General features: G+C 31.8%; 1 protein-coding gene and 1 non-coding gene across 4 annotated transcripts; both read right to left on the minus strand.

The window, feature by feature from the left end:
• Window positions 1-2401: 2401 nt before the first annotated feature.
• TRNAV-UAC (transfer RNA valine (anticodon UAC)) lies at window positions 2402-2474 on the minus strand. The gene has a single exon. It is a non-coding gene; the product is annotated as a tRNA-Val (tRNA).
• A 1144-nt stretch (window positions 2475-3618) lies between these two features.
• LOC109805116 (E3 ubiquitin-protein ligase AIRP2) lies at window positions 3619-7029 on the minus strand. Of its 3 annotated transcripts, none has more exons than XM_029272712.2 (6): window positions 6753-7029; window positions 5755-5905; window positions 5603-5669; window positions 5259-5496; window positions 4925-4958; window positions 4036-4235 (listed from the first exon to the last, which is right to left on the minus strand). In XM_029272712.2, the coding sequence occupies exons 1-6, from the start codon at window positions 6833-6835 to the stop codon at window positions 4173-4175; spliced, it is 636 nt and encodes a 211-aa protein (XP_029128545.1). In that variant the 5' UTR covers window positions 6836-7029; the 3' UTR covers window positions 4036-4172. The 3 variants fall into 3 exon arrangements, 2 of the variants coding, with proteins under 2 accessions (XP_020222681.2, XP_029128545.1); XR_014431638.1 differs by having other exon boundaries at window positions 4174-4235; window positions 4925-4978; window positions 6753-7026; XM_020367092.3 differs by lacking the exon at window positions 4925-4958 and having other exon boundaries at window positions 3619-4235; window positions 6753-7012.
• Window positions 7030-16837: the final 9808 nt, after the last annotated feature.

The following is a 16837-nucleotide window of genomic DNA, read 5'->3' on the forward strand; positions in this document are numbered from 1 at the left end:
TATCATATTTCAATAATCAAATTATTGAATAAAAGTTCTTAATAGATAAATCAATTATATAAATCTTTTAAAAATTTAAAAATTATTTAATATTTTATTTCATTAATTCAAATTGAAAGAATTAATTTATAATAAAAAAATTTAATTTATATATATATATATAAAGAGAAAAGAGAGATTAAATAACTTTAAGAGTAATTCCTTCTTAAGTCATTTCACTTAATAAGTCATGATATATATTGAATTTCAACAATTCAATAGTTAAATTAAAAGTTCTTAATGCATATATGAAGTCTAAATTTTTTTAAAAAAATTTAAAAAATTATTTGATAATTGATACTTCGTTTCATTAATTCAAATCGATAAATAATCACAAAAATATTTTATATATCGATTTGAATATATATAATGAAGTATCATATAAATTTTACTTTTTAAAAAATTATGGACTTAATCTATATAGTGATTGAACCATTAAAATTCAAAGTATATAATTAATGGGACAGATACTAGCGTGGGGACCTAAACATGTCCTCCACCGTGTGAGACTTACAAGAGTTGATGGATAAATATTTTTTTTTGTTGCAATGAAAATTAAACCTAGATTTTCATTCTTCTAACTATTACAATCCCTCCTCACTCAATTATTAGGCTAATCTTAGTGGTTCGGATAAATATATTTTTAATTCAACCAACATGATTTGATATTTTTTTTTATCTTTTATCTGTTTCTTTTTTTCTCTTTTTTTCCTTATGTACCCCTCTACCCTATGTCCCGAATCCCCATCTTTCTGCCTTGCAAACTTCACCACCATGGCCAAAAAACTTTTCCCATTGAAACGGATTCATATCCCCTGACCCCGTGGTCATGAAGCAAAAACTTGCTAAGTAACACCAAGACAAAGTTATGCTTAATTTTGTGTTTTTTATTTATCTATTGATACAAGAAAGTGTTTTTTCTCATTACTTTTAGTTGTGTGGACTCAAAGACAACAGTGTCTAAGGTGGAAGAAGATGAAAAAAAATAAATTAAAAAAAAAAAATTCTCATAATGGGAGATATGTTATGTTTTCTCACGTTAGAATCCGTCATACTGATGGAGCCCAACTTGGAAAGTAGTTGTTGAAACTTGGCACGAGGAAATTATTTGGTAAGGATGTTAGTGAGTTGATGTTGAGCACGAACATGAATCAATTTGATCTTTCCATCGTTGACTAGTTTTCTTATATAAAGAGTCTATTTAAATATACATTAAAAATATTTTTTAGTGTTTTTTTTAATTAAAAGTAAAGAATATTTTTAAAATTTGTATTAAAAATTGTTGTGAATATATATGATGTGTTGACCTCTAAAGTCTCATCACAGTGAATAGGATTTGAAACAAGATGCAAAACGGATTGGTTACACAAAGCAACATTGTGGATTCACAATTTATTTCAAAACATGTGAGAATGTAACCACTTTATTGACAACTTAGGGAAGAAACCTATATTCAACGTCAGCGGAGGACTTGGATACTTTGGTTGCTTTTTTGATTTCCAAGACACTAAATGATCATCTAGGAAGATCTTCGAGAATCCAAATAACCATTCCCAATCAACATCTTAAAAAGGAAATAAGCTTAAGCAATGATTTAAAAAAAATCCAACACTTCATCCAATCGGTTAAAGTTTAAGCAATGATTTAAAATATTCATTTCATCTATTTTATATCCATAAATTTTAATAAAATTTATACCATATATTATAGATATCTCTAAAAAAAAAACTATAATAATAATAATAATAATAGAACAATAAAATTATAGATTTTTGAAATCACATAAATTTATATATAATTAAATATATTTTAAATTAATAAATATATATTATAAATTATTTAAATCAATTATATAATAATAAAGTATGTTAGTTTAGTGATCACTAAAATATTAAATAATTAGATTCATCTATATTTAAGTTTTATCTTTAAATAAAACACAATTTAGTATTATATATATATATATATATATATATTCTACATGATAATGAAAAAATCATTTGACTTAATAGTAAAATACTTTCACATATATTAAACTTTTAAGTATGAATTAGTCTTGAATGGGCAAAATCATTATAAACCAAGGATTGTTTCTATGATTTTCTTTAGGAAAAGTGTTTTTAAGAGAGAAAAAAATAAGAGAAAAAGTAAAATAATTTTTTATAAGTTAAAATTAATTTATACATAAATTAAAAATAAATTTTTAAAAAATAATATGAGAGACCTTCATAAGTTAACTTATACAGAAGATAATTTTAATTTATATATATATATAAATAAATAAATAAAAACTTATTTCATATTTTTTCTTAGAGAAACTTAATCGGTCCACGAGGCGCCTTGTAAAATGATAATAAAACAATGTTGCTGCCCAGGATCGAACTGGGGACCTTTAGTGTGTAAGACTAACGTGATAACCACTACACCACAGCAACTGTTCGTGATGTGTTTTAGTTAATAAAAATTCTATTTTCAATTGATGGATATTGGTTTTGATATATATGTAATTAATGTTAATACTTGTAGGTACTTTAGTGGCCTTACCTCGCATAGTCGTATTTACAATACTAAATGATAAAAACTATGTATTTTAATTAAAATTGTTATCATAAGAAAAAATGATTATTGATATAATTAATTGAAATAGTTAACAATTAAGAGATAATTATTAGATTTACTTTAAGATTAATACTACCTATTAAACTACATAAGAACTTATAAAACAATTATGCATTATTCGTGTAAAACAATTTTACACCAAACTAAAATTTGGATCTAGACTCGGGAGGGCCGGGGGAGATCCAACTTCCACAAACTACCATTTGTTGAATTTTATAGTAATTACACAAAACATCGTATATAATAGTTTTTCCTTAAATTTTATAATAACTAGTCATATCAACAATAATTTTTAATTAATTGACTATATAAAATTAATTTAGATTTGATCTTATAGGAGAGGATAGTTAACAATTAGTTAGTGATAAAAAAAATATTAACAATTAATTAAGGACCTTGTTACAATAAAAGCTATTACAAAATTATGAACCTCGTCTTTCTAATAATAAGAATTATAAAATAGTTAAAAAAATATATAGAGATTAATATCTTATATACATCGACGATAATACTGAATAATTGTTCAAATACGAGATAGAGAAAATATTCCGTCAAATTTCAAGAAATGTAAGCAAATTTCTATCATAAGAACTAAATTATGAGTACATATAGAAGACCTAATTACAAACTTTTAAAATTTGAAAGTTTAGTTAAAAATTTCCAAAATTTCCTAATAACAAAATCATATATTGAACCGGAAAACAAATAGTGGATGACACAATATTAGGCATTAAAGTAATAATTGCCACCGATAGCAGAAATGCTGAACAAGGCAATTATGTTCCCAATGTAACCACGTTGAATAAGATTATTGATCCTACCCGTTTCTTGTTTTTGAAGATTGTTTATCGAAAGCAAATAAAGGGACCCCTCTACCTAAAACTACAAGCCTTAATCACTAAGATCTAAAAGAAATTCACAAGTTGTATACCAACACAATTATTAAAGATACCAATGTGGTTTAAAAAATCCAAAATGATAATATATATACACATATATCAGTACATAGAAAAGCACCTTTGATATTCTGTTAAATACATTCATTCATGATGAGAAGTTTCTCAAGAGATTCACACTTAAATGACAAGAACCGAATGTGCAAATCTCTTGTTAATAAGTAATTAATTCGATCTGTACAGGGATATACAAATGAGCTAGCTAGATACAATTTACCATCTCAACTTCACCACCAACCCACAATAACACAGGGTTGGATACTTCTAGCAGAAGTGGGAAGCAAGTACTGCAACTCTATATGATATGAACTCAATTCGCTGACTCGGGTTCGGGCTTTTATGCGACTAACTTGTTGTAGTGGAAGTGAATAGTTAACCATCCAAGACATTAAAATCTGTGTTGAGATCACTTACCTAATGTGAGAGTCATAGGCGTCGAAAAGAGTGTCTGGAACAATCAAAGGCAACTTATCTATGTACATGAAAAGCCTTCTGAGATCCTCCCTCGACACCGTTGCCATGTCTACCACATCCTTTCTATCGGTGAATACCCAGAGATCACTTGAGTTCACTCTCTTCAGACTGTCGCGGCAAAATGGGCACGATTGTGATATCGTTCGCCTGCAAAAAAAGTCAAATCACTTTCAACCTTAAACAAACCAAGAAAATCTGCACCAAAACAATGATGTAAATGTGGTTGTTGCAATCAGACATAAATGAGGTTTGCTAAACAGGTAGGATTGAATAGCATTGGCCAAAAAGGTCTTGGTTTCAAACCCTCAAAACAATGAGGTATATGTGGTCCATTCTCACTCACTTTCAATTAACACATCAAACTACAAATAACCCATAATAGTTCCACAGGAGAACAGCAATAGAAATTATCTTATAGTCACTACAATACTAAAGTAAAGTGATAAGGACCAATTTCATTTCTCTAAGTTCAGAAGACCCTTTATGCTTGCAAATTTGTCACTCATAAGAACATCAGATCGACTTCATCAAAGGGATGACTTTAGAGGACAACAATGGTTACATGACTGTATCATTCAGAACCTAGATATTCAAGGAATGAAAACACATCAAATACAGAAGTACAGTCAAGTGCTAAGATCAGAATATAAAATGATTAGTGTTAATCAGCAGAGAAGCACCCAGGAGACATGCAGGAAACATCCATCTAGCAACTACTTATGCTAGCAATATCAGATCCTTTTCGTCAATTCTTTCACACCCCAATACTAATTTTATATTATATTACTACATTGAATATTCACATTCAAGCAGCAATAACAAGAAACAACTCATACCTTTATATGCATGGTATCTATAGTGCAACCACACCTGCAATCAAACACAGGATTCTAAAACAGTTTATGTATAGTGAGACGTCTGATTTCCACTATTTACAACCACTATTACGTTACAAGGTTTAATTGATTACATTTTACTATTACCGAAACACTTGGTCATTAAGTAGTAATTGAATAATCCATGAAATCAGCAACTATATAAAATATCATAAACATAGAGTAGAAACAAGTAAAAAGCAACACATCTTCTTCCTTGTAAAAGAATAATCTTCTTGCTTGTAAAAGAATAGGGAGTGTCATATAGTGACACAGAGCGGGAGTAAGGGAGTACCATTCTCGGTAACATTTCAGGCACATGGCATGATTGCAGTTGGGCAGCACAATCTTACTATTCATCTCCATGCATATTCCACACTCATCTTCTCTTTCAATGTCTATGTCAGAAGATTGCCTATTATATTCCTCATCATCTCTTCTACGATACCTTTCCATGCACACAGCCTTTTGCTTTTTATCCTCGTTATCAGTGACACCCTTTTGAAGTTGCAATAAAGAGGGATAAATGACCGCTGCTCAGAGCAGAAATTCAACGCGTCAGCAACCAACAATAACTAAAATGCAAACTACCTTTCACCTTATTTTAGATTAAAAACCAAGGGTAGTTATTAGATATACCATAGAATTCTCTAATACTTGCTTTTCTTTCATGTGTAGACATGGTGGTTGTCCCATCCACATAGACCTACAACATGAAGCAAATCCTTCATCTTGTCCAAGTTTCAAGCCACTCATTTCAATATCCACACCTAAAAATCACAACACCTTACCTTGTAAATTAGGATTCTTAACAGTCCAAGGGCTCCAGCAAGATGACAATCTGTCCATTGCACCAAAAAGAGAAACAAGTGTGCAGCTGGACTGTATGACATTCTCATCTGAAGGCACGCACCATCATAATCCCTAGGAAAATCTGATGCCCTGCACATCCCAATTACATGATCATCCAATAACTAACAAGGAAGTATATTGATATTAGATGATAATTTGGCATAATTAAGGATAATTGCTGAAAAGGAGTAAAAATAGCTCCCCCCCTTCAAAGAATTATCATTGCAATATTTACAAAAGACACCATCACATGGTAGATTGCTTCTCTAAAGATATTTCATTACAAGCAAATCAGACACTGCATGTCACTGAACCAATGAATGATATGAAATTTGACACTGTAGCAGGTAATCATAGACATAACGCAATAACATCCACAGATCAAGAAGCCACAATTTGACATCAAAATCACCATTCCATGCCACAGTAACAAAGGGAATTCAACCCCCCTTAAACGATTTGACAATTTCACAAACAAAAACTTCTCTAAACCACAGAGGGATAATCAGCAATGAAAACCACTTCAACCATGACCTGTCAGTAAATTAAACACACAATATTTATGAAGGACACTTCAAGGACGAACACTGACCAGAGTCCAGAATAAAATCAAACAAATGAAACAAAAAAAAAAAAAAAAAAAAAGGCTAAACCCCAGAAAATCATCGTACCCAGAAGAACCTCACTAAGCAATCACCAACCACTTACCCCCCATGAGAGAGAGAGGAAAAAAAAGGATTTTTTTATAAAATAAAAGTAAAAAAGAGAGGAAGGGTAGCAGCCATTGACAGACCACCAACCTTTTGTAACAAAGACCACTCTCACATTCACAAAAAAGAAAAAAATAATAACATTAACAGAGCAAGGATCATGAAAACCAAAAAAAAAAAAAAAAATCAAAAACCCAGAAAAAAAAAATGTGAGGGAGAGAACCCACAGGGTATTGGCGTGCTGAATATCAGCTTCAAGAACTTTCAAGGAGTCCTTGAAAGACTTACGCATGGAAGCAGCTACGTACATCTCACCCCCCTCAAAGGATACAGAAAACCACGATTAAAAAACCAAACTTTCTGAATGGAAGAAGAAGAAGAAGAAGAGAGAAATTGGTTGGGTGAATGAAGCGCAAAACCCTGGGTGGTATAGTTTGGGTGTGGAGGAGAGAGAAAGAGAGTGGTTCGTGTTACTTCTATGCTGTTCTTGAAAGCCAAGACGGTGAGCTTGTCAGGACACGTGTACGCGCCAACACCCTCGCCCCTCCATTATTAATTAATATAAATATAATACATACTATAAAATATAAATATTATCTACACCATAAATCAATTCATACATCATTCTTAATTTTTTAATAAACTTATTGTCCTGCACTATCATATAATGCTTTGCGATTAAATAATTATATATATATATATATATATCATTCTTACTATTTTTTATTTATTTCTTGTAAAAATTAATAATTAATAACTAACTACAAATAATAGTTTATGTTTTATGAGTGAATGATAATGTAAAATTATTTTATATTATTAGTATTTTTTATTTTCTCTTTTTTAATTAGTGATTTTGACTTCTAAATGTGTGAAATATCTAAAGAATAAATTAATGATTTTATCTAACATAAATATAATAATTTTTTATAAAATAATATTTGTTAGTAGGGACGAGTAATATTTATGAGAGAGAAATGTTTTTTTTTAGAAATGAGAGAGAAATGTTAGTCATGCTCTTCTTAACACTCTTTTATTAATACTTTATTTATTATTAGTTGAAAGTTATAAATCTTAAAAATAAATTAAAAAAATATATAAAATTATTAAATTATAATTTTTAATAAACTTTATCTAATAATAATAATAATATTAGTGAGCGAGTGTTCCTAACACTCCTATGCATTATACATGATATTGCAGTTATCATGTTACTAAAATAAGTAGTTTATATTGAAGAATTAGAGAGAAATACAATGAAACATCAGAAAATTACACAAATACCCTTGTTTTTTTAATGATTTTACAGTAACTTATCTTATGGAAAGTTACAGGATATTATTTTTCAAAATAATTAAGAGATAATGTATTGTATAAGAAATGTCATCGTAATAAATAATTAAAGAAAGTTATTATAGAATAAAAATGTAAGATGTGGGTAATTTTATGAAATCTCGAAAAATATCGATGCAATTTATTCAAAAAGATATATTATTAAATATTAATAATTAAATTTACATAATTAAATAGTATAATAAAATTTGTTTCTTTCAATAGATAAGACTTTATTGAAAAAAAATATATGTTGTGATTTATATATTTTGAAATGAAATGACTCCTATTATTGTTCGAAGAATAGTTTAATGAAGAAAAGTAAATTCATAATAAAATAAAGAAATTGATTATAAAAAATAACAATAAAAAAGAAAAAAAATATATAATTAAAGTTAAAATAATAATCTATAACAAAATATAAACACAATTTCTTGTTTTCGCATATACAATTTTTAAGATTTCTTTATTCTTTATTTATTATGGTAATTACACATTTTTTTTCTTTTAGTGTAAGATAATTCAGTAATTTTATTTTATTAATTTGAATAAAAAATATTATTTACCAAAAATAAATTATATAATCATTTCAGAATTTTCGCATCTTTGTCCAGGTCATTAACAAGGCACATAGTATTTTTTTTTTACTAGTAAAATATTAAGGTGGTGTTGCTTAGTATAAAAAGAAAAGTGTAGCAATTAATTATATTTTAAAAATTAATAATTTATTAATTATAATTAAGTGCTATTTATTAATATTCGAAAAGCATTTGTAAATTTTTGTTTTACCAAAAGCATTTACCTAGTATAGTTTAATGATTAATGTGTGTGGTAGTGGTTTTGGAGAAAACCATTTACTTATTTGAAGTGGTGTGAGAAATGGGAGAGAGAGAAAGGAGTGTATGAGATGTGAGAATAAATCATTAAATCTTATCCAAATTTGGACTCTCTTTTTCTCTCTCTCTCTTTCAATGTTTCCCACTTTACCTTTTTTATAGTTTTGTTAGCTTTGCCTCCACGCACTTTTGGGTTAGTGGTTACACATTCCCTTCACCCCATTTGTGCCTTTATGCATTTGTTTTTAGTTAATTCCAATGTCAACATAATTTAAGGGATTTTATACTCTAATTCAAATATTTTTTTTATTTATAGAACTACAAGTGTCGATCTAATGGTAAGGTTGGAGTATGATGTGTACATAATTTTTAATTTCAATTTTAATATTGTCATTATAATTATGAAAGATTCAAAAAAAATGTTTTTTTTTTATAAAATTCACACGACATTTATCTTTCAAGAAACAATCTTGTTATAACAAGTAGGCTAGTAGAACTATGGGCGGTAAAAAAAGTTCTTTTAAATATTTAACACAATTAACTCGTTCATTAATTTCAAATATAAATTATGAAATTATACATGAAGAGAAATTAATTTCTGTGTTACTAATATATTTTTTTTTCTTTTTTTTTATCTATTTTAATTATCATTTTATTTTTTACTTTTGAATTGAATTTTAGTATTATTTTTTTTTATAAAATTACCAAATAGTTAAAAATAACTGTATATCATGATGTACATTTAAAATATCAATAATCTTTTTTTCAAGAAAAAAAAAATAAATGGAAGGATTTTTTGGATTTTTTTTTTCGCAGATGAAAGTATGTCATAACTGAAAGTTAAGGATTAAGCTCTTGAAATATTAAGATTCATTAAAGGTGTCGACCTCTCCAATTAATGTTTTTCGATACACAAAGATTGTGAATTGGATTATAGAAAAATATGTTTAAAGGATAAAGTTATTTATTAACGATATCACACCTTATTGGTATGAATTTTTAGGAATTGTTATTACTCTTATATATTTGGTTTTCTTATTTGTTTATCTATTTTAATTTATTATTTTTCATCTTTATTACTGAATTGAATTTTAATATTTTTATAAAAAAAATATCAAATAGTTTATAGATTGAGAAAATTATGCCACTTAATAATTTAATTTGAATCAATGTAATGAAGCAAATTTTGTTAAAACTTATAGACTTGATCTATTTATTAATTATTTTTAACAATTGAATCATTGAAAAATTAAAATTTAATATAAAATATATGTTATTATATGGAGTAACTTTAACAAGAGTTAAATTTGGAGTAAATGGATCCTTCTTAAAATATAATATATGTTCAAAAATTTATTTATTATTAATTTTAATTAAAATATAACATATTTTAATAATATTTGTTTGGTATTTCAACCTATAATTCATAGATTAATTTAATTTGTATTTTATATATAAAAATTATTACAATAATTAAATATTTTGATCATATAAATTATATGAAAATTTTATGAAGAATAATTTATATTGTGAAAAAAATGTCTATCAACCCGGTGAAGGTTGCTTGGAATGAAACCACTGGTGACGTTATATGAGAGCTAGAAGATAGGATTAGAAATCAATACAATATCTCTTCCTAAATTGTTTGATGGGGCTCTAAGAACTAAGCAATCTTTAAGAAGTAAATTGATAAAAATAGTTTAAGTTAAGGTTAAGTTTGACCAAGAAAGGGGAGATATGTATAAGAATTTTTGAAAATTAAAACTTCATAAATTTCATTCTAATTGTAAGTCCACTAAAGTCATCGCATCTAAGGTATTATTTGTTTTGGCGCTTATTGGATTATCACTATTTTGTCTTTAAAAATGCATCTCGTTGGATTAAAGAAGAAGGGTATTTATAAACTATCATTAGCCTTGATTCCTACGCGACATGAGACTTTAGACATACCGAAACAAGCCCCCGATCGAGGCTAAGGGACAATAGTGACTTAGACCCTCCTTCTATTGCCAATGTTCCAATTGTAAGTTTGCTAACATTGTTAGGGTAACCATGTTCAAGGTATTGTCCACTTTGACGCTTATTAGATCATCACAATTTTGTCCTTGAAAATGCTCCTCAATTTGGGAGGAAGATATTTATAAACTACCTTTAGCCTCAATTCCTAAGCGATGTGGGACTTTTACATATACCGGAACAAGTTTCATTTTCTGAAATTCTAGAGAGAAGATAGAGAAAGGATTTCTAAAGGCAAAGAAGACCTTTTTCTTTTTTTGATTCCACCAGGAGCATCTAGATCCTCAGTTGAAGTTAAGTTGGTGTTGTAGAAGCAACATCAAGTCTTGTGAAGTTTGGACTCTAAAGAGAGAAGTTAACCCTAGAGAGTTTGTTGTTCTACTCGTTTTCTTCTAATTTCAGCTTCTAAGAAGCAAATTGAGATAAGAGGAGTTTATTATTTGATTCTTTGAAGTATTGGAGGCACATAAGTTGAAATTTGATTAGTATAAGTTGGTGCTAGAAGTTAGGGTTATTGAACAAAAACCTAAATTTTGTTTGATTCTTGTTGATTTATAGATGCATGTGTAAATTGAGTTGAATTATGAGGTGTATAAGTTGTTTAAAATCATTTTTTATAGTTTAGATATTGATTTGAGCTTGTGGAAGAGAGGGACTATGGTGGAAAGTTCAATAATGGCGAAAATGGCTAAGTATGCATATAATCTTCATTGAGCGGAAATGCATTTGGTGGGTATTTTTGAGTCGAGACTCAATGTAAGACCTGCTTCTTCTTCCTCCTTCCCCTCAACACTCTCATTTTCTCCTCACTTCCTATTCTTTGGTTTCAAATTCTTAAGCTTCCTTGTGGTGATTGTTGTGGTTGAAGGTGCTGAGTAGAGACGTGAGGAGCTAGTCGGAAGTGCGGACCTCTTTCTTATTCTTTTCTTTCTCTTCCTCGGAGCTCGGATTCTTCTTTTTCAAGGTAAGGGAAGTTAGATTGCAAACTTGTTGGCTGTATAGGAATTCTAGAACTCATTGGGACTAAGAACATTGGAAATCATTGGTTGATTTTAAAGAAATTATCATTTTCGGGGTTTCAGGAAAAATTGGGAAAATGGTGATTTTGATGCATTTGATGGTTGCATGTTGAAATAGAACTTGTTTTTGAGTCGTGTGATGTAAATGTAGTTCATTTCATGGATTGCATGTGTTTGAGCTGGCTGATTTGCAGGTTTTTGTTTGAAATTTCGAAGTTGTGAGGGTTGCTGTTTGAATTACGTCGGGCATAGTTCTTGGCGTCGGGCATGTGTTCATCAGGGAACTCCATTGTCCAAGCACGTCGGGCGCGAGGTTGGTTGCACTGGGCGAGGTTGGGAATGAAAGTCTCTGGATGAATCACGTCAGGTGTGGGGAGAACCGCGCCGGGCGTGATATCAGATAGTGGCTCAAAATTTTGAGTTACTGATACGGCGCCGGGCGTGATTTTATCTCACCGGGCGTAGAGACTCCTTGGGAGTCTCTGCCTAGGGTGGCGTCGGGCGCAGAATAAGCGTGCTGGGCGTGAGATCTTGGTGAGGTCTTTGCCTGAGTTGCACCGAGCACGATTTTGGCACGCTAGGCTTGGGAGATTCTTGGAAGTCTCTGCCTCCCAACACGTGTAACACCCAAATCTTTATTATTATTATTTTTGTTAATGGCATTTTCGTAATTTTAATAAAGTTATAGGGATATTTTGGGTTTCGGAACGGGCCGTTCCAAAAGTGGAACGGGCCGTTCCAAATGTTGAAAATGTGAGGTTTTTGTAGTCCCAGAACGGGCCTGGAACGGGCCGTTCTGGTATGGAGAACGGGCCGTTCCGGAAGGAGAACGAGCCGTTCTGCTGAGATTAAGAACGGGCCGTTCTGGTTTTAGAACGGGCCGTTCTGCTTTTTGGGAACGGGCCGTTCCGATTTTGGAACGGGCCGTTCCAGTTGAGAAATTTGCACAAATTCGAAGGATCCGGAACGGGCCGTTCCGAATTCAATACGGGCCGTTCCGGGTACACCAGTTTGCCTATAAATAGGGCAGGGGGGTGAAAATTTTTATACAGAGAAGAAGTGAAATCCTAGAGAGAGAAAGAGAAGAGAGAGAGAGAGAGAAAGAGAGAGAAAAGGAAAAGAAAGAGGGGATCCAGAGGAGGAGGTCCTGCCCAAGTTCCAACTCCGCCTATCCAGGTAAGGGGGGGAGTGAGAACCTCGCTCAGGGGTGTGGGGATAATTGTTGGGTAGTTGTTTGTCGGATTGGCCCCCAATCCCTTGCCGTTGTTCTGTCTGATTTTCTATTTACTCTATTTTGTTCCTTGTTGAGGATGCCGTTGTTCTGTTTGATTTTCTATTTACTTTACTTTGTTGTTTGTTGAAGGTGCCGTTGTTCTGTTTGATTTTCTATTTACTCTACTCTGTTCTTGTTAAAGGTGCCGTTGTTCTGTCCGATTTTCTATTTATTATACTTTGTTCTTTGTTGAAAGTAATAAATGAGTATGAAATTAATGTTAATAATAAATGAGTTTTAATATGAACAAAAATGCTCTCTGTGAATACCTATGCGGACCTTATGAGGAGTATTGATGACATGACCATGTGAAATATGGACAAATGACATGAGACCTAAGAATGGACTATTGAGACAAACTATGATTATGATACTATGACAAATAATGATATGATGTACTAAATGAAATTATGTAATAAGTTAAATGTTGAGTCCATGAGATTATGAATGTATGACATGCATCATATGCATATATTACTCCAGGTGTGCCGCTGAGGCCGCACACCCACGACTAACAAGGTGTACCTTAGGGTCACCCACGATGTAACATGCTAACAAGGTGTACCTTAGGGTCACCAGTGATGTAACCAGGTGTACCTTAGGGTCACCAACGATGAATTGTGAATCTTCCGTATGGCGCCACATGCATGCATTTATGAGTTGAGTCCATGACATCATAAGCATGATAAATGAGTATATATATGTGATATTGACTATTTATGTATTGTTTACATGTGACTTATATATGTTGTGTGTGTGTGTGTGCTATCTAGCAGTTATTTCTGCACCTGAAACTGAGTGAGATGTTTCTCACTCCCTTGTTGTTTTTGTATATGTTTTAAATTGTGTTGCAGATGATCAGCATCATGAGGATGTTGGTGATGAGGCTTAAAGGCTTCAATTGGGCATGCTCTGATAGGATGTGACATCGGGGCATAGTTATTTTAGTTTAATATGTTATTGTTTTAATAACTTTAGTTTCTCTTCTTTGTAATTTCTAACGAAGAGATAACGTAGATAAAGTTTATAATTTAAGGAAAATGTATGTTAAGAATTGTAATTTGAACGTTCTTGATAAAAGACCAGAATGAATATCTTTATTTATATTTTATTACATGATTTGGAAAATATAAATTGATTCCTAACCAGGAGGCACTGCCACCTTTACTGGAGTTAATTTATATTTCCTTTATTATTATTTGTATATATATGATTTCTTGTTTTTCACTAAATTGTATTGAAAATCTTAACTTCTTTTCTTTTATAATTCTTTTACACTGTAGTTATGATTTATGAGTTACGAATGTGAATCTTTTACCTTGTGATATTTGAAATATTTGTCAACTATGAAAGATTTTATTTACCCAAAAAGAAGAAAAGAAATATTTTATTGTTACATTTGTTGTATATTAATAATGGGGTAGAGGGTGTCACATTTAGTGGTATCAGAGCCTGGTTGATCTAATCGACCGTGTGTTATGAGTTTACTATGCTTACTTGATTTATTATGTTTATTTGGTACATGAATGATGGACTAAACTGATTGTTAAACTTGTTGGTATGCTAGTATGATGATTGATTATGTTTATTGATTGTATTATTTTCTTAGACTATGGCTGGTAGAAATGATCGTGCGATTGCCGATGCTCTTCAAGCATTAGCACAAGCTATGAATAATAACAATAGGACTGAAGTTACTCCTAACTGGTTGGAGCAATTTCAACGAAATCACCCACCTACCTTTAAAGGAGGATATGACCCAGATGCTGCTATGAATTGGCTAACAGAAATAGAGAAAATTTTCAATGTTATGGATTGTCCCATCGCTCAGAAGGTGAAGTTGGCCACATTCATGTTGACTGCTGATGCTCACTTTTGGTGGGAAGGAGCACTTCGGAGGATGATTGATGGATGGGTGCACTTGAATTGGGACAACTTCAAGAAGGTCTTTCTTGAGAAGTATTTCCCGGATGATGTGAGAAGTCGGAAAGAAATGGAATTCCTTGAGCTGAATCAAGGGAACGACACAGTGGCTGTGTATGCTGCCAAATTTGATGCTTTGGTTCGTTATTGCACACACTACCATGGTGAGGGTGGTGAAAGAGCTAAATGCATAAAATTTGTAAATGGTCTGCGTCCTGAAGTGAAAACTGCAATTAACTATCAGGAGATATATCACTTTCCCACTCTGGTCAATAAGTGCAGCATTTATGATCATGACAACCGTGCTCGTGCTGCTTTTTATAAAGGAGTTGGAGGTCCTATCCGTGCTGTGAGTTCTAGTACTTCGGGAAGGAGTAAGCCTTACTTCGCTTCTAATAGATTTCAAGGGAGTAAAGCTGCTGCTAATAAAAGTAAGTTGTTTACTAGAGGATCCACTGTTAGTGCTACTGGAAGTGTTGGAGGGTCTGTGTCCACTCCTTCAGGAAGATGTGGGAAGTGTGGACGTGTTGGTCATAATCAGTCTGAGTGTCTTGACAAGGAGATTACTTGCTTCAATTGCAGTGGCAAGGGTCACATCAGCACCCAATGTCCTGAACCACGAAGAACACGTGTTATTGGATCGGGTTCGCAAATTGAGCGTCCAAAGACTGTAGGGAGAGTATTTGCTCTTAGTGGTGCTGAAGCTTCTCGGTCAGAAAATTTGATACAAGGTACTTGTTTCATAGCTGAGACTCCTTTTGTTGTACTATTTGATTCTGGTGCAACTCATTCCTTTATTTCTGTCTCTTGTGTCCAAAAATTGAATTTGCCTGTGTCTTTGTTAGATTTTGATCTAGTTGTTGAAACCCCTACTAATGGTCCTGTGACTACATCCCTAGTGTGTTTGAAATGTCCTTTGACAGTTTCTGATAAGCAGTTTCTAGTTGACTTAATTTGTTTGCCTCTTAGTCAATTAGATGTAATTCTTGGCATGGATTGGTTATCGTCTCACCATGTCCTTTTAAACTGCTTTGAGAAATCTATTTCCTTTGGTGAATGTAAGAGTATGGAATTTCTTAGTGCTGCTGACATTGAAACTTGTTTAAAAGACAATGAAAGAGTGTACATGATCTTAGCTTCTTTAACACTTGAGACTGATAGTAAGCTAGATGAGATTCCCTTAGTGAGAGAATTTCCAGAAGTATTTCCTAAGGATGTGTCTAGTTTACCACCTGAGAGAGAGAGTGAGTTTAGCATAGACTTAGTACCAGGTACCCCACCTATATCTATAGCACCCTATAGGATGTCCCCAACAGAGTTAGTTGAGCTTAAGAAACAAATAGAGGAATTACAAGGAAAACAATTCATTAGGCCTAGTGTTTCGCCTTGGGGAGCGCCTGTTTTATTGGTTAAGAAGAAAGATGGGAGCATGAGGTTGTGCGTAGACTATAGGCAACTGAATAAAGTGACCATTAAGAATAAGTATCCTTTGCCTAGGATAGATGACCTTATGGATCAACTAGTTGGAGCTTGTGTGTTCAGTAAGATAGATTTAAGGTCAGGATACCATCAGATTAGAGTGAGAGCTGAGGATGTTCCTAAGACTGCCTTTAGAACCCGCTATGGGCACTATGAGTATTTAGTTATGCCTTTTGGTGTGACTAATGCACCTGGTGTTTTTATGGACTACATGAATAGGATCTTTCACCCTTACTTGGATAGATTTGTAGTGGTCTTCATAGATGATATCCTAGTGTATTCCAAGACTAGGGAAGAGCATGTTGAGCACCTTAGGATCGTTCTTCAAACCCTTAAGGAGAAACAGTTGTATGCTAAATTGTCAAAATGTGAATTTTGGTTGGATAGTGTGAACTTTCTAGGACATGTGATATCCAAGGGTGGAATAGCTGTAG

Source organism: Cajanus cajan, chromosome 2 (assembly GCF_000230855.2).
Source record: "Cajanus cajan strain Asha chromosome 2, NIPB_CcT2T_4, whole genome shotgun sequence".
Classification (NCBI taxonomy): domain Eukaryota; kingdom Viridiplantae; phylum Streptophyta; class Magnoliopsida; order Fabales; family Fabaceae; genus Cajanus; species Cajanus cajan.